Below are 18,408 nucleotides of genomic sequence, written 5' to 3'. Positions count from 1 at the left end.
AGTTTATAAACATAAATTTTTAAAAAGCAAAAGAATAACCCCAAAATAGAGGAAAGTGTTACCCCTGGAGGGAAGCAAGGGATAAAAGACACAGATAATTTCAACAATATTGGCAACATCCTAGTTCAAAACTACTGGTCGGTTCCCACGTGTACATTGCTTATCTGTTTTATCTACGTATGTGTCAAAAAACAGTAAACTTCTAAATGGTATCCGTGCGCTGTGTGCATAATTAAAGAACAGAGTTCTGAATCCTTTATTAAAATAGCTTCTACAAATACTTGACTAGCCCACCGTACTCACCCTCTACACCTAGCCTGAGCAACCCGCGGTCCCAAACTCAAACCTGATTACAGTCACTTCCGCCTAGGCTCCCTAGCTCCGCCCATATGAGCGGAAGTATTTTCCTTTCGGGTCCTCCCGCCTGTAGGGGGCTCTCTGAGGCTTCCAGTGCCACGAAGGCCTCCAGCCTGGGCTGACCCTGCGGCGCCTGTTACTTTAGCTCCAAAGAATACATTTGCACCATAACTCTCTCGGCCAGGAAACAATCGCACAGGCATCTTACTCTGGACTACAACGTTCACACTCAGTCTCGGCCGAGCGTCCTCATTATCAAGCCCTGGTGCAGTGGTGCGTCGGAGTCAGGCGTCATGGGGACAGCCCCAGAGTGCCGAAAGTCCCCAGCCCGCTTCCTCCTGCGAAGACGTAGCTGCGGGTGGTTGTGGTGGCGGCGTCCAAGATGTCGACGAAGAATTTCCGAGTCAGTGACGGTGACTGGATTTGCCCTGACAAAAAGTGAGTTCATGAAGGGTCCTGAACTGGGGAAGGGTTTATCGGTAGACGCTTTCCCAGGTTCGCTCGGCGTTTGCCGTTCTTAAGGTCTCCGGTACCTCAAGCCGGATTGAGGCGGCGAACCGCCAGCTTCCAGGCGGGAAGGAGACTCCGGTCTCTTCTCGATGAGCTCTTTTCGGGAGCCTTTGTGTTGAGTATGTCTCCACGTTTCCTCGACATTGTCTCTCCAAGGCAGCCCCTCTTTTTCGAGAGCGAGATGGCCTACCTTTTGCCCCCACACCCCACCCCCGCCTCGGCCAGGTTTCCGCGATAAGGAAATCTCCAGAGTCGAGGCCAGCTTGCGATTGGATATGCCCCACGTGACTTTTTCCTGCAGAACTTTACTCTCGTTCGCGGGAAGCTGCTTTCTCGAACTCGTCTTTTTGCTTCTCATAATTTGCCTTGGTTTTTTAGTTTTTAATTTCAGCTTTCTTCCCTACTGTTTGTATCTGCCCCCCGTCCAAACACTGCCCTTCTTTGATTTAGGAAATTTTGACTTTTTTCTCTTTATTGATCTTTAATTTCCCCACAATATCGCCTCGTTAGAGCCGAGAGGCCTGTGTTTTTGGCTGTTCAGCCCTGGAGATTACTGCAGCAGAGAAGCACGTGTTTTAGTGGCTGAGCTGTTTGACATTGTTGCTGAAGCCAGTGTGCTCTATTAAATTGCCAGATTCTTTTGAAGGGTGTTCAAATAAATGTACCTATTTGAGCATGAAAAGTAATTGTCCAAAAAACTGAATGCACAACTCACATTCAAATAAAAATGTTTTGATTTCTTCTTAAGCTAGCCACAAGTATAGAGTTCATGGTAGTAAAGAGGAGAAACTCTGAAGCAAACAAAAGTGGGTTTAATTCCAGTTCTATTGCTTACAGACCACGTAAGTAGGTTATTTAACTTTACTAAAAGACTGGCATAGAATAGCTCCCTTTTAGTGAATACATGATAGTATAGATAGTGTGTAGAGCAACAAAATATACCAAATGTGAATACTCTTAATTGATAGCTATCAGTAGTAGTTTTAGAAAAGTTAAATCACTTACTGTCCTTAAAGGACATTAAATCCGTATTTCCCCAAAATTTGACTTCTATCCACACTTTAAGTAGTTTAAATGAAATATTGTTGCGTTTATTTCATAATAAATGGATGGCTCATTTGGTAAAGATTGAGATGAACTGAAGAATCAGGTCAACCTGACAGTATTGAATAGAACAAATTCATATGCTATGAATAGCATTGCTCTAAGTGATACAGACTATTGAAAACATTAAAAAGATAAACAACTTGTGATTTTTGTGTTGTTGGTTACTTGTAGAATGATGTGCCTTTGATGGTGTCATTATGACAGCATATGCAGGTATTTGAAGTAGGTCTAAGAGAGTACATTCAACTCCCTTAAAATTATGTGAATAGAGTATTATTTCTACAGTGTGTATGTTTAGGATATATTTGATATATTTTCAATGCTTATTTGGGTCACAAGGCATATTTTTTATGGGGAAAAAAATCTAAAAATTATATGGAATGCTCACTTTATACCCATTCCATAATTCACATGTTTATTTCATGCTATTATAACACCTAAAAGAAATCAACTTTTTAAAACTTAAGCTTTGCATGTTATTCAGAGCTTTTAACATGCTTTTACCAATATACAGATGCATTTTTAAGACTATCATTGTTAGTGCACATGATAATTTTCTTGTTTTTAATTAAGTTTGCTGAATATAAACAAGTCATACTGTGTTGTGTTGCACCATGTTGAATTTATTGCTTGTGGTTATTTCTTTCAACTAGGTTTCAGAGGTTTGATAAATACCCCCAGAAAACTCCATTTCCTTGTAATTATTGAACCTATTTATATTTTTAGTTAGTATAACCTATCTTCTTTACATTGTTATCTCCAGCTTGTAAAAAGATTGTTGTTTTGTCAAGATCCATGAAACCGTCTCTGATTTATCTTTATTTTACCCCTTGGTCCATCTTTAGGATTATGTATTTTTTATACTACTTAACACATTTTTGTATATATCTTCTTATTTTCTATACTAGGATTTATTGTGAAGTTGTTTTAACTCTCAGTGCCTCTCAGTAAAAAATTGTTGAAGTGGAATCCTATCTTACGTCACCTTTGCCAAGGGGATTTTGTTATAATCAATGATAGGTGCTAATAGAACACTGAAACACAGAGATCCTAAATGACTAACCAGTTAGTGAAAGATTGGAGTTTTTTATCCTGTCCTTGTGATTTTAAATCTTACATTTTTTCCACCTACATTGCGAGAATGGGGTGGGGGTTGGTTTTTTGTTTTTGTTTGTTTGTAATTTGAGATGGCGTTAGAAGTTCTGGATATAGGTGTATAGTAAGGACACATTAAAAGTTGTGCATATAGAACTTTTAAAAAATTCTGTAGATTTAAATAATATCTCTGTATTTCTTTTCTTTATTTTCAGATGTGGAAATGTAAACTTTGCCAGAAGAACCAGCTGTAATAGATGTGGTCGGGGTAAGCATTTAAGGAAGCTCTATTACGACTATATACAGATTATTTTTTTAATTTCCCCAGATTCATAATGCATTATTTTCCTCTATTTTCAGAGAAAACAACTGAGGCTAAGATGATGAAAGCTGGGGGTACTGAAATAGGGAAGACACTTGCAGAAAAGAGCCGAGGCCTTTTTAGTGCTAATGACTGGCAGTGCAAAACGTATGTGTTTTAAATTATCCACTTTTTCTTCCATAATAGTATGTCTAGCCACTACTTGTTAATATTTTCAGTTCTTACTAGTCACATTGACAAACCAAGGAAACCTTTTAAATCAAAGATACGTTGATTGTTTAGTCCGTATCTGATAGAGAAGTATAAAGAATTTTTAAATTCTCATTTTTTAATGATAGTATTAGTTTTTACTGTGATGGATTATGTATAGTAGTTAATGAATGCTTAAGGTAAGCTTGCATTCCCAAAAAAAAGAAAGGCTATTTAAAACTACCAAAACCTACTTGTTTCTATTGAAAAATGTCAAAAATTTTCAGCCTCTATCATTAATACGAAAATACACTACAAAATTCATTTTGCCTGTTTACAAAATAGTTTTAGAATCGTAACTTTGCTATAACTATCTCTCGTTAGGTAGTTTTTCCATAATACTTTGATTTTCAAGTTCTGTATAGATTTTTCTCCAACTTCTATCTTTTCTGTTGTGCAGATGAATCACATATATGTAAAAGGACTGAATCAGAAGAGGGTTTTCATAAATTTCTGATCCTGTAGATATTAAATTTCTATTGGAGAATTTTCCAACAGATTAAATCACTGGATTTGATATGCTGTGAAATTCAGTCCTTGCACTTACTCCTCAAAAACAAATTTAACTTTATTTGGAAGGTATAACTTTACTGTTCTTTGAGGTGAATTTGGAGACTGAAAAATTAGTGAAACCTTTAATTTAAAATGAATTTTCCCTCTAAAGCATCAAAATCTCTGTAGGTATAATTTGCCTCATTTTTGAAAAAATGACAAAGGCACTCTTCAAACTGTATAGCTTTTGCTTCTCTGCTTAAATAGTTCAGTCTTTCGTCGGAATCCATATTTTCTCTTTAGAAAATGTGCGCTAGTGGTACATTTTCTTTGCAGTATTCTTAATAAACATTGCTTTATGGTAGTGATTTCATCCTAGTTTTTATTAAAATTCTAGAATGTCTAAAAATTTACTTTTTTTCTTATATTGCATTATAGACTACTAATCTGGTATTTTTCTCTTCTAAAGATGCAGTAATGTGAATTGGGCCAGAAGATCAGAGTGTAACATGTGTAATACTCCAAAGTATGCTAAGTTAGAAGAAAGAACAGGTAAAATACAATCACATTCTAACTAAATGATTTTAAAAGAAAGAAAAATTAATTAACAATTCTATCACCTTCTCTTATAAGAGCATAGTAGTTGAGGATTCTGTCTGTTCTGCCCTTAGGTTTTTATCTTGATATTTTTTCATACCCAAAAAGGTCATCTTGTTTAATAGTATCACAGTTTACGAAGTACAGTGTTACAGAGTCCTATGCTAACAAATAGTGACATTAGGAAGGGCAGAGAGGCACCTTTTAAGATAATTGTCTTAACGATTAGGCAGGAATTCCCAAATTTGGCTGTGTCTTGGTGTCATTTGAGAAACTTTTTTAAAAACAGACTTCAAAACAGACCTATGAATGCTCTTTGGGTGTGTGTCCCAAAAATCTGTAGGTGATTAGGATGGTGTTTGGTAACCATTGGTCTAAGTAATAGGTTACCATTGGCTTTGTGTGTTCTCTGTGGTGAGATGAAAATATTTACCTAATCGAATATAGTTTTTCATTATCAGCAGTTAGCTCAACCACATTATCAAATCTGATTTTATCATGTAGCGACTCATACATCATATAATCAAAGTCTTTCTTCTATATATAGTTATCATTGTCAGACTTAGACTTACTAAACTACTTCCCTGTTTTCTTTTCCTTGAGAACTTCAGATCACTTCCACTGTGTGGTTTCTGCGGTTATGAGACCCATTAGCCCTTCCAGAATCATCTGGACCTAGCCCTTCAAAACTGCAACAGAAATTCTTTTTTTTATTCCCCCCATTTTTTGGTGTGTTTTTGTTTTGTTTTTTGTTTGTTTAATAATATTCTCTCATGTGAGATTATAGTCCAGTGTCCTAGATATTTTTTCTTCAATCCTCAAATCTTACCCCACTCTTCTCATTCTTAGCCTTTATATTAATTGGGTAGGTTGGGGCCTTCTAATAAGAGTCTCCCTTTTTTTTTTTTTCCTTTCTTCACCTCTAAAGTATATGTTTTAATTTTTATTTTTTTTCTCCCCACACCTCTGGTAGTTTATTTGTGTCCTTTTTAGAGTCATCGTCTTCTGCCTGGCCACAGAATGTTTGTTGAGTATCTTCAGGGTCCGGTCTCTAATTCTTTGCCCTTTATTTTCTAGGCATTTTTTTCTAAGCCCTAAGTTTAAGTAATTTTCGGCACACCATAATACTCAGATGTATGTCTTCAGTTGAGACTTCTTTGAGCCATATATTCAGCTGCCTATTCAGCATTATCATGTAAATGTCAAACTTACTATATCCAAACTGACCGCATGATTTTCTCCCAGGACCTGGCCCTCTTCTAGTGATCTCTTTCTCATGATTAGTACTACCCACCATATGCTTGTTGCATAAACCAGAAATCTAGATGTGCTTAGTAACTCCTTCATTTCTCCTCTATTCCCTCCAAAATTCTTTTCCACCACTCCCCTAGATAGGAATACCACTATATCTTGTCTTGGAGAACTAGCCCCTTAGCTGGTGTCTGTACATATTCTGCCTCCCTGCCCCGTTGGCAGCCAGAGATGTTTTGTTTTATTTTGTTTTCCAAAGTAAAAGCTTCATTTGTGACTCTTCCTTTAAAGTTCCACTATTGCAAGAGCAACTGAAGTCTTCAAAGTTTGAGGTCTTCTCACTTTTCCTTTACTCAGTATTTTCTTCTGTGATTCTGGTGTCTTGACCCTTTCCCACTTCTCTGGCTATAACTAGTTGTCACAGTTGAAGGTGTGAAATAACCTAGAGCATTGCTCTCCAGTGTCTCTACTATTTTTAATAAGGAAGTCCGAGGTTCTGGGGAACATTTCCTAAACGTGGGATAGTCTGTGCGTAAAAGAAAACTTGATGTGCTACTGAAAGATTGCTGACTTCTGCATTATCCCTTCAAATAAAATACTTCAGTAATGTTCTTGTCAAAAATTAAGTTCATTTTCCTGTAGCCTATATGAGAACACGAGATTAGCTTTGTATTTGCTATGATATTCATTTTAAAGTAAATTGACAGGGCGCCTGGGTGGCTCTGTCAGTTAAGCGGCTGCTTTCGGCTCAGGTCATGGTCCTGGGGTCCTGGTTCAAGTCCCACATCGGGCTCCCTGCTCAGGGAGTCTGCCTCTCCCTCTGCCCTCCCCAGGCTCGTGTTCTCTCTCTCATTCTCAAATAAAATCTTTTTTGAAACAAAGTAATTTTATTAACATGGCTGTGCAAAATTACTTGTGAATTACAGTTCACTTTCTAAATCCTAATTTATTTGCTATGTCATTTTTCAGCTGCAAGTTACTTAAACCTGAACAAAGAACTCTAAAAGCCCAACTATTGAATTTAAATAGGATTGTTTTAATATTTTTACACATTTTCACATATAACAGTCTAGTTTATCAGGCATTTTTCTGTACTACTGACCTGAAGGTAGTCATGATTTTGCATTATATTTGTTCACTGTCCTTTTTTTCCCCCCCATATGTGAATTAATTCCCATCTAAATCCTGTGGATTTTTTTGGTTTGTTTTTGTTTTAGTTTTTTTTTCCTTTTAAGTTTTTAGAGTTTAGTTCTTTATTATTAATCATCTCTTAAAATGACTTATTTTCCATCTAGATCCTGTGAAATTTTGTTTTTTCTCCTACTTTTACGTAGTTTGAAGCTTAGCTCTTTATTATTAGTCATCTTTTAAAATTTGTTGTTTATTACATTACTCATACCTTAATCCCAGGACATACTGATATAACATTAAACATATCTAGAGGTAACAAACTACATTGAATTAATAACTTTTCTACAGTATTTGTAATCTAAAATTAGCATTGAATATGAGCCGTTTCCTTGAGGTTCATCATGTTTGTACTTGATTTTCTCTTTTTATATTTAATTTCTGAAAAGCTAGAGCCAAGATTTTAGTAAGGAAAAGTTGTTACTGCTATTTAATCCACTCACAGAAGCAAAAGGAAATTCATGTATAACACAATTGAAATCCATATTGTCTCTGAAATAAGGTAGGAGGAGGAAGGAAGAAAGGGATCACATGCAAGTATTTCAGGGATAAGCACCTACACATTGCAGTTTTCACTGGTACAAACTCTAATGAAGATAAGATGAATGTGATTTTTTTTTAAGAAAGTTAAATTTATTACATTATTTTGTTGGGATAGTTCTATTCCTTCTACTATTTGTGTCTCTTATAAAATGATAGGGTAATTGATCATTTTTTAAGCCCATGATTGATAATTTTAAAGACACATACCCTAAGTTCTTTAAAAATACTTTTTTGTTCATAAATATATTTAGTGTTTTGCTCGTTTATGACATCCTTACATCTTGGAATCACTGCCTTTATGTGCTGATACTGCTCTACAGTATGTGCAGTAGTAGTTAGATAATGTTGCTCTTGCTGACATAATGTCTTATTATTTTTTCAGTGGGAGATTTATTCAAAATCTCACTCTTTCTCTAAAATTAACTCCAGTTTCTCTTAAGCTTGTGTCAAAAAACGGTCAATCCAATTATAGATGTTGTGATATCAAAGAATAGTGGTTTGCTGATCTTGACTGCTTTTTAATAGACTATTTTCAGTTTAAAAGTTTAGTGCCTACTTTGAACAATATATTAAAAATAGTTGTATTAAAACCAGTTTGGGTGACCTTTATTATGTCATTGTATTTATATGATTAGGAACATTCTGAACATTGGCTACATTTTATTCCAGCAAAATTTCAACATATCAAAAGATTACGGTCTATCTGCAGCTGGTAATCAGTGAAATTTGATTCTTAGTTCTTACTGAGCCCACTCCTCTCAGAAGAATTACGATAAAGTACAGAAGAAAGTTGTTTCAGAACTTGGTTATAGCATAGATTTGAGGAGATGTTTTCCACCCATGTATTGCATGCATAGTCTAAGTCATACAGGACATTTTAAAATTGAGAAGAGCTAGAAATGTAGCAGCAGGACTTTTTCAGCCAAAGTATGTAACTTTGACACTGTTCTCTGTAGTGATACTTTTTAGTATGCTTTTTTAAAACTAGTAATTTACTAGCTAGGCAAATGTCATTTATGAGATTTTTCTTTTTTTTTTTCTGTTGCTTGGAGGTGATTTTGACATGTTTTTGTTATTTTAATGAATTGTCATAGGGTAACAGTTTATGCCCCTTCCCTTTTTAGGCTATGGTGGTGGTTTTAATGAAAGAGAAAATGTTGAATATATAGAAAGAGAAGAATCTGATGGTGAATATGATGAGGTAAGCTATACATTAGTGTGCAGGTTGAACACAAATTAGAAAACATGTAAAAAATATCTTACATGCAAAGAGATAATAAATGTATTTTTTATAAGTATACTTTGTATTCTTTAAGGCAGCTTACCATTTTTTAAGAAGTCCTAACTTAAATATATAATTGTTACAATTAACTTGAAAATATTTATTGACTTAAGTATATAAAAGTAATTTCTTAGAAAAAGTAGTAATTTTAAAACATTTTCAGCTAACAGAAATATGAAACTTTTCCTCTAGTTTGGACGTAAAAAGAAAAAATACAGAGGGAAGGCAGTTGGTCCTGCATCTATTTTAAAGGAAGTTGAAGATAAAGAATCTGAGGGAGAAGAAGAGGATGAGGATGAAGATCTTTCTAAATATAAATTAGATGAGGTAAATGATTTCCTTGTCTTATTTCCCTTTGGCCTTAATTGAGCTATGATATAACATGAATCTTTCCAATGGTCTTTGTCCAATAGTGAAGATACGTTTTATGTATTCATTTGTTCTCAAAAAGGTTTCAGGCTTCACTCTGCCAAGCACTCTTCTGGCTCTGGAGATACAATAATAATGGAGACAGAGCCATCCTTCTTTTAATGGAACTTCAATTCTCAAGGAGAAAGACATAAATGAACAAGACAGTTTAGATAGCAATGGTATTGTAAAGATAAATGTGATAACAGATCATGAGCAGAGCTACTTTGGTTTCAGTGGATGGAGAGATTACTGAGGGTGAAATTTGAGCTGAGACCTTGAATGATAGAATGATATTAGGTGCTGGCCATAAGAGCTGTGGTCAGAGCACGTTCAGGCAGAGAACAGCAAGTAAAAGTTTAAATAGGAAAGAAACAAGCAACATCAAAAAATCATGCATAAATGTTAGAGCAGAGGGGAGAATGTGGTGAGAGGGATGAACACCACCATCAGGTCAGGGGGTGTTCATTCTAAGTCCAGAGTATAAAGTTTTATGATCTGATGTATACATCCAGATTAAGGATACACTTGAGGTCTAATCATAAGAAGTCCTCAAATGCAACTAAACAAATAAATGTGGAACAATTTTTAAAGCTTGTTTCTTAATGAGATCAAACAAATCTGATCTGTTTCAGAGTGGTGACTGTCAATATATTAAGATACTAGGGAGGCAGAATGGATTACTAGAGTTAGGGAGACTACGTGAGAGGTTATACGGTAATATATGGGAGAAAAGAGCAAAGTTGTGAACTTAGACTAAAGGGGGATTCAAGGACTTTTAAGGGATAAAAATGAAAATTCTTTACAGCTTATTTGGTGATACATTGTGACAGAAAAAGAAATAGGTACGACTTTTAGGTTTACTTCACTATAAAGTCTAAGATAGTCTGTTTAGCTGAGATGAGAAATATAGTAGGCAGATTTTAGGATTGAGAATTTGCTGAGATGTCGATGATACCATACATCTGTTGATGATACTGTATATCCATATGGAGATGTCCAGTACACAGAACTGTTCATCATTCCTAGTAGATAGTATTAATATACAAATGTCTACATAATTGAATTTTTATTAGGATGAGGATGAAGATGATGCTGATCTCTCAAAATATAATCTTGATGCCAGTGAAGAAGAAGATAGTAATAAAAAGAAATCTAATAGACGAAGTCGCTCAAAGTCTCGATCTTCACATTCACGATCTTCATCACGCTCATCCTCCCCCTCAAGTTCAAGGTCTAGGTCCAGGTAAACGGGTACAGGTCAAGGGTAACACCAGTCAAAATGTCAGTATCTAACTTCTTTATTTATAAATTTTGTTTTTCTTGACTGAATAAGCTTTCCTTTTTATTTTAGAGATTTCATTCAAGTCCACATTTACAAAATAATTTTTTCTTAGCGCCATGAAGTTATTGTCTAGTATTTTCAGAAATGCAAAGTTTTAATGTGAAACTTCCTTGGTCCATTTTTAGCACCATGCCTTTTATTAAATAGACTTTAAAAAAATTCATTTAAACCATTATATACAGTGATGCTTAATTATGTAAATAGGTAGTATACATTTAGGAACTTTAAAGTGTGAAGATTTATATTTTCACTCATGTTAAAGGCTAATATAGAAATTTTCTAGACACTAATTGCTTAATGTAGTGTTTTAATAATTTACTTTGATAGAGGTATTTTGAGTAAAGGAGCAAATTCAGACATATTAGTTTGTTGGCTTAATGCTCATGGTGTTGAGATATCCAGGAAAAAGCATTTAGTTGGTGTTGTACTTGAGTATTATTTTGCTGGTAATGTAAAATTTTAATAAATATTACCTGATTGCATAGTCAACAATGAAAATTTTAGGTGAGCAAAAGCAGTACCTTATATAGACAATGTTCCCTTGAAGAATTCTATTCACAATGCAGTGAAGCCATGGGCCATGAATTTTAATGGTATTTAGGGATAAAAATATTAGCTAATTGAGTACCTAACAGATAATTTTTGTTTGAGTACTATAAAGCCTGAAAGCTTATAGGAGTGATAATACAGTAATTTTAAGATGTAAATGTAATAGTAATCTTTTTCTACAAGGTATTTTAAGGGATAAATTAATGGTATATATTAGGTTAATAAGTGAATTTTATTTCTTTTTTTTTTTTTAAAGATTTTATTTATGTGACAGAGACACAGCGAGAGAGGGAACACAGCAGGGAGAGTGGGAGAGGGAGAAGCAGGCTTCCTGCGGAGCAGGGAGCCCAATGCAGGGCTCAATGAACTGAGCTGGGACCATGAACTGAGCTGAAGGCAGACGCTTAACAACTGAGCCACCCAGGCGCCCCATGAATTTTTTTTTCATTTGTGATTGTTAAAATTTAAGTGGGCCATATCTATCTCCCCTTGTATCATTTTTCAATAATATAATTACCTAAGACAATGACAGGATTGTTAGTGTATTTTCTCTTTAACTCTCTAACCTTTGAGTAGACAGAAAAACATAGCAATTAAACAAACATACACATGTCATACTTAAAGTGTCATACTAGCTAGAGACTAAGGAAACAGAAAGAATTTTATTAGGGAAATTGATAGAGATCTATCAGAGAAGTTAAATTATAAACAGCATCATTCAGTATTCCTGGTTGTGTAAGTCCTGGGTTGCTTTAAAAATTATTTGTGAACAGAAAGTATTCAATATTAATGAAGTGAGATAATGCTTAGTGTTTTTATTTGTACAATTTGATTTTTGGAGTAATTTAGTCAAACTTGGAAAGTGATAGTTGATTTTTTTTAATTAACTTCGGGCATAAATATTTAAAGAAAATGTTTAAAACTAAACATTTTGTTTAGTTACCTTAAAATACTGTGTTTTGAAAATATATATCTCAAATAGTTGTCTTTTTATATGAAAATGAACTCTAACATATATTTTTCTTTCAGTGTTCATTTCACAAAGTTCATTTAAGTGGTCCTGGAAAAAAAAATCCTTCCATGTTGTTCCAGGTCCCGTTCAAGAAGTTCTTCCAGTTCGCAGTCAAGATCTCGTTCCAGTTCCAGAGAACGTTCGAGATCTCGTGGGTCGAAATCAAGGTGAATGAGGTAGCATCTCTCTGTAAAGCAGAGAGAAAAAATATTTAAAGGCTGCAGAAGGCGTTGCTGCTTTTTTCCTCTTATTTTGCTTCTATTTGTCAATTTTATTTTAGCATTAGAAAACTAATGCACTTGCCTCAGCTTAATTTTCTCACCATGAGATGTTTCCATTGCCAGCAGTGTGCCAAGACATTCCCATGATTGAATTAAGGTTGCTATTTTGCATAATGCAAGGTTTGTTATTTTTGTGTTAGCTAAAATGTGATGAAATAGAAAGATGGAGCCAAGTCCTATCACCAGATCTCTAGTCCATTAAAAATCATGTTTGCAATAATAGTTCAGATAAAGTTAGAGATATGCAAAGAAAAGAAAAAGTTTACTATGTTCTTAAAAGGAAGAAAATTAACCTTGCCTCAAAACAGATTTTGTTGGGCGCCTGGGTGGCTCAGTTGGTTAAGCAACTGCCTTCGGCTCAGGTCATGATCCTGGAGTTCCTGGATCGAGTCCCGCATCGGGCTCCCTGCTCTGCAGGGAGTCTGCTTCTCCTTCTGACCCTCCCCCTTCTCATGTGCTCTCTCTCTCAAATAAATAAATAAAATCTTTAAAAAAAAAAAAACAGATTTTGTTTTGTAGGGCAGTTGTTTCAGTATTTACAGAAACTGTTTTGTCATTTATATCAGATAAAGTTTCTGGAATGTTTCCATTTTTTGGTAATATTGTACAAAATATTATAGAATTATAAATATAAAATGTTATGCATAAATATATATAGAACAAGCACTCCTCTTAAATTTTACAAATTAAATCAAGAAGTATGGTTGGTTAAAAAAAAAATACGTATGGTTGGTTAGTCTAGGTAGGGTGTGGTCTTAAGTAAGCATTGCTGTTAACTTCAGGTTGCATTTAGTCCAACCTGTAGAGGGAAACAGTTTGTGAAGAAGCAAATGAAACATTAGTGTTTACTTGAAGTTTTTTTCCTAAATTTGGTCAGAATACGCTGCCCTTTAAGTTGATTTATTGATCATTTATTTAAAGCATCTAACAAGAATTGAAAATGACTAAAATTCCACTTGTGTGGAAATTCACACTGAAGTTTAATGATAGTTTTTTGGTAAAAATAATTGCTTAGTAGAGCCAAATCTTTAGTACTAGAGGGCAATTGCAGTTTAACATTAAAGGAAGAAAGGATACGCAAGCTTGTATTAAGCCAATACAAAATGGAGAGCAAGTGAGTTTATTGTTGTTATTTATTATCAATGTTTTAGTACTTTTATTTAAGTGCTGCTTAGGTGAAGATCCTTAAGTCCTAGTTCCCTTTGGGAAGTACTAGAATTCAGATTTACAGAACAGCCTTCATGTTCTTCCCAAACATTTTTTTCATTGCTTATAACTTTCCAAAGAATTCTCCTTTTGGGCTTTCTGATTTTATTTTAAGCCCAAAGGTGAATTTTTTGGGAAGTTTGAGCTAAATTCCTTCAACCAAAATATGTAAATGAAGAAAAAAATTTGCATTTAAACATTTGCACATTTACTTCTACCTGAAACATGTGAATGTCAACACTTCATACTTCATGAATAGTAGTCCTTCATAAAAATAAAGATTGTTAATATAAATCAAAGTTTTAAAGTTAATTCATTTTATTTTTCTTTATTTGGTAGTTTAATAGTTCTTTCTCATTGCTGTCCCTTATCCCTGCCTTTTGTATAGCAACTTAACTAATAAGTTGCATAATTCCTCAAGGAATTGTTATGTTTATTTGCCTCAGGAAGTTGTATATAACATACAAGTTTGTTTCCCAAATGGGAATATGTTTTCTAGACATAGAGTCATGCAAATGTGTTTACCTTTTGGTTTTGTTATTTATGTATACTTTAAAATGAAAGCCTTAAGTTAAAAAAAAAAAATTCTTCTTTATTAAGCTGGTTTTTAATTATAAGTGATGAACACTTAGAATGTTAAAAAGATTAAATTAAAGTAATTGTACTTAAGTAGAATTGTTTTCATGGTTGAACCAGAAGTCTTCTGTTGAGTATGCAGTAAGTATTCCTTCTTAAAAAATTTTCAGTTGTATATCCTGTTTATTTTTGGAGCTATCTGTTAACTAAATGATCTGCCTCATTTCTTCTTTTAATGAAATGTTTGATTTGTTTCTCAATCAATGAAGATCCAGCTCCAGGTCCCACAGGGGCTCTTCTTCCCCACGAAAAAGATCTTATTCAAGTTCATCATCATCTCCTGAGAGGAACAGAAAGAGAAGTCGTTCTAGATCTTCTTCATCTGGTGATCGCAAAAAAAGACGAACAAGATCACGGTCACCCGAAAGGTTTGGGTTTCTGTAGAAATAAGAATGGGTGTTCTTAAGTGTGTTTAATAGATCAAACTTCCTAGTCAAGGATTAGATTTTCATTATCTCCTTGTTCCAATTTTAAATTACACTTTTCAACTTTGAATTTCAAAACCATTAATTACTTTGTTTATCCTGTGTGCTTTGATCAGGTTGCTTAGAAAAGTTGTAGATCAAACCACTCTTCCACTATCTGGTCATTTTATTGTTTAAATTTTTATTTTCATATATGATTATTATAGCCAACTCTCGGTTATTTCTGTCTTTTAAGATTGTAATTCAGAGGCTGTATGTAGAAATAATTTCGAAGTTGATTTTTAAATGTATTTATGTTATTGATTTTACATTAAATATTAGAAATCAGAATTCTGGGGCCTCTAGTAAAAAAAATTAACTATTTTAGATATTGGAAATCTTTTCTCATTTAAATATGTATAAATGCCTTTCCACAGCAAATTATTGTTTTATGCCCATCTATAAGGATATAAGGAAATTGTTCTTGTAGCTAATACATTTTTCATCTTGCAGTCCAAATCTTTTTTTTTTAAGAGAAAGACCTTTACTAGATCACTTTACTTGTATTGACATTTTTAAAATTTGGAGAGTGCAGGTGTCATCTGTCAGCCTTTTCTGCAACAGGCTAATTAATTACTCAGTTTCATTAACTTTCTCTACATTCTCAATGTCAAATTATATAGGCATTTTAATGATTTCCTTTGTAGTCTTTGCAAATTTTCCATATCCTTTCAGCTTGTGAAAATAAGAATTAAGTAGAATCTAATTATTGCTGGGTTCAGTGGTAGGATTACCTCATGATTCCTTCTTGTACAGAATGATTAATTTTGCTTCACATTTTAAAGTTTAGATATTAAGCTTACACACGACTAGTGTTGTTTTTGTGCATTTGTTCCTTTGTAAAAAAAATTACTCCGTACTTGAATGAAATCCATTCTGTTGCTTTCTTACCACTCTGCAAATTTTTATCTTAGCCACATATAATCCCCCTAGTTTGTTGTCATCTAAACTTAATGAACATGTTCTCTATTCCATAAGCCAGGTGATTGGTGAAAACACTAAACAACCCTGAGCCCAGGGCCAACCCCTCGGAACACCACTACTTTACCCAGGTTGATATATTGACTTATTCATATTAGCTGCATGAATATAACCCTATAACTAATTGTACAATCATCTTGTGTGACCTAGATTTCCAAACGTAATTATTTATGAATATATACTTTCATACACAATCAGAAGCCTTGCTGTATTTGTTTTACATATAGACTTACCACACTACAGTGTATCACAGGGATTGATTAAGTCACACTTCCATTACCAAGTTTATATGCCTTTGTTGTATATTATCTGTAATTTTACACATTTTTGCAAGGCTTTCCTTCATTACCTTAAATAATTGAGAGGTGGCTATATCTTGAAAAGAGAAGATACTTGTAAATTATAGAGAATTTTAAATTAAGGTTATGCTATTACTGGGCTCATATCCAACATCTAAACACTAGTTAGTTATTATGTGTATACATTTGTATCTTATATTTTAATTATTTTTGCCAGCATAATGAGGTTTTATTTTTTTATGTTCTCACAGTCTTATGAATGAATGCTGGATAACCAACTCTAGCTTACTAGATTATCTCCTTTCTCCTCATGTCTTACAGGCACCACAGGTCATCTTCTGGATCATCCCATTCTGGTTCCCGTTCAAGTTCAAAAAAGAAATAATGTATTAAAATTTACATCTTAAAAAAAAATCAGTACAGTGCATGAAGCATATTTTTTAAGAAGTTGGTGTCTTACTTGGTCAGAAGTGCTAAATCTGCTAGTAGAGGTGCATGCCTTTCATTGCTTTTCAGAACAATACAGCTGTGTTTATTTGTGAAATTAGAAGTAAATAGTATTTTAAGCCATAATGTCCCAAAATATATGCTCTATCATTCATTATTTACAACCATTTGCTTCACTTAAAACCATTTCAGCTATGACAAAGTACTTTGTTTCCTAATTTGAACTCTTGTTTTTTTTTCATTTCCGAATATGAACTGTCTATTGACTGAAGACAGGATAACCTAGGCTTGCCTGAACTTTGGGCATGGAGGCAAGACTGTGGTAAAGTAGTCGGAAACAATCTGTTTATGTTATTCTGGGAAAAGGAGTCCACCTGTTTATGTTAATCTGTGTCAAAGTGATTCTTAATCAGAAAAGGTAAAACTAGTTGAAAAAGCCAACTGGAAACTTTTATTTTGAAATTCCCTATGCTGAGGGTGCCTTAGAATCTTTGTCTCTCTCTCTTACTCAGTTTTGCTTTCTGTACCACCACGTTTAATGAAGAAAAATCTTGTGAATTGCAGAAGGAAAGAGGTGTTACTCATTTCTCCTTGCCTGACACATGATTTTGAGCAAAAATGTAAAACCAGTTCCTTTACTGGTATTACTGATGAGAAAAACATCTATTTCGAGATGTTTATCTTAATATTTTTAAGAAGCTTTATGTGATATGCTTTAAAAACCCAGTTATCACATATGGTAGTGCAGACAAAGTTAAATCATAGTTAATGAGGAACAAAGAAAGCTTCAGAAGTATATTTCTCTGGTTGAAAGACCAACAGAGATGTGAATTTAAGTGAACATTTATTTGCCTTGAGATGTTCAAACACTGCATAAAATTTGAGTAACAAATGAATGCTTATTTCTGCATGACACGCAGAAAATACTTATTGTTCCTATTCACTTGAAATTACTTATGGCTTAAAATACTTTCAGAGTTTGTTTTATTTCTCAAAATTAAAATCTGGTCACCTGAGCTCCATTATGTCCTCTGGCTTAAAAACAGAAAGGTTTCTCTTAGCAGTATCTTCAGTGACAATGCAAGGTAAGTATATTAAGGGAAATCGACAGTGTGCTGGGGACTTTTTGTCATGGGGGTCAGTACCCACTTCTTGGGTTTTTTTTCCTTAATTTTAAGTTATTGTCTACTGCAATTAAAAATTTAAAAGTTTTAAGGTGTTCAGTAGACCAAACAAAATTATTTGTTTATTTTTAAATGAGTGATTTTTCTCTTCAACTTAACCTAAAGATGAAAGCAAAATACCTTATGTAGAAGTATTTTGATAATATTTTTACAAAGAACTTCCCCTTGTTTTTTTATGTCTTAATTTTCTTTGCTACGTTTACTGTAGGTTGCACAAGAACCTTTACTCTCTTGTAATTGTGCCTCAGACTTCTTGAAAGTCCACCTTCTAAATTGCCCAGATGGTCTTCTAGAGTCTACATGTTACCATTGGTTTATTCTTGTGCTTTCTGTATTTGAAACTTTGGCTGTACTAAGCAAATGCAAGGTTATAAATTTAGCTAATAGTTTACAGACAATTCAGATGATTATGATTTCATTTGGTTTAAGCTGTACTAGTTCATTTCATGAGGAAATGATGCTGTAGACAAATGTAAATAAAGCTGTGAGTCAAGCATCAAGTGGCATTTGTGAGAAATAAATTAGAATTTTTAAGCTCCAAGTTAATGTTCATTTTTAAACTACCGTCCTGTTACTTTTGATTGTGCATTTTAAATTCTTCAT

General features: G+C 33.9%; 1 protein-coding gene across 3 annotated transcripts; it reads left to right on the top strand.

Annotated features, from left to right (window-relative positions):
- The first annotated feature begins 224 nt into the window (after positions 1-224).
- Positions 225-18,298, top strand: ZRANB2 (zinc finger RANBP2-type containing 2). Of its 3 annotated transcripts, none has more exons than XR_003522264.2 (11): positions 228-795; positions 3,285-3,337; positions 3,430-3,538; positions 4,602-4,684; positions 8,836-8,912; positions 9,186-9,320; positions 10,478-10,647; positions 12,388-12,474; positions 14,640-14,798; positions 15,877-15,946; positions 16,496-16,552. XR_003522264.2 is itself a non-coding variant. In XM_027606648.2 (11 exons), the coding sequence occupies exons 1-10, from the start codon at positions 740-742 to the stop codon at positions 15,904-15,906; spliced, it is 963 nt and encodes a 320-aa protein (XP_027462449.1). In that variant the 5' UTR covers positions 229-739; the 3' UTR covers positions 15,907-15,946; positions 16,496-18,298. The 3 variants fall into 3 exon arrangements, 2 of the variants coding, with proteins under 2 accessions (XP_027462438.1, XP_027462449.1); XM_027606648.2 differs by having other exon boundaries at positions 229-795; positions 15,873-15,946; positions 16,496-18,298; XM_027606637.2 differs by lacking the exon at positions 15,877-15,946 and having other exon boundaries at positions 225-795; positions 16,496-18,298.
- The last annotated feature ends 110 nt before the right edge of the window (positions 18,299-18,408 follow it).

Source organism: Zalophus californianus, chromosome 4 (genome assembly GCF_009762305.2).
Source record: "Zalophus californianus isolate mZalCal1 chromosome 4, mZalCal1.pri.v2, whole genome shotgun sequence".
Lineage (NCBI taxonomy): Eukaryota > Metazoa > Chordata > Mammalia > Carnivora > Otariidae > Zalophus > Zalophus californianus.
The sequence above is the reverse complement of the archived record's forward strand: the minus strand, read 5'-3'. Positions and strand labels throughout refer to the sequence as shown.

Excerpts from the sequence above, each read along its gene's own strand:
- ZRANB2 (XM_027606637.2), top strand. The coding sequence starts at position 740 with ATGTCGACGAAGAATTTCCGAGTCAGTGACGGTGACTGGATTTGCCCT. Across the intron at positions 4,685-8,835 it reads TAAGTTAGAAGAAAGAACAG|GCTATGGTGGTGGTTTTAAT; the intron begins GTAAAATACAAT and ends TTCCCTTTTTAG. Across the intron at positions 12,475-14,639 it reads TCTCGTGGGTCGAAATCAAG|ATCCAGCTCCAGGTCCCACA; the intron begins GTGAATGAGGTA and ends CAATCAATGAAG.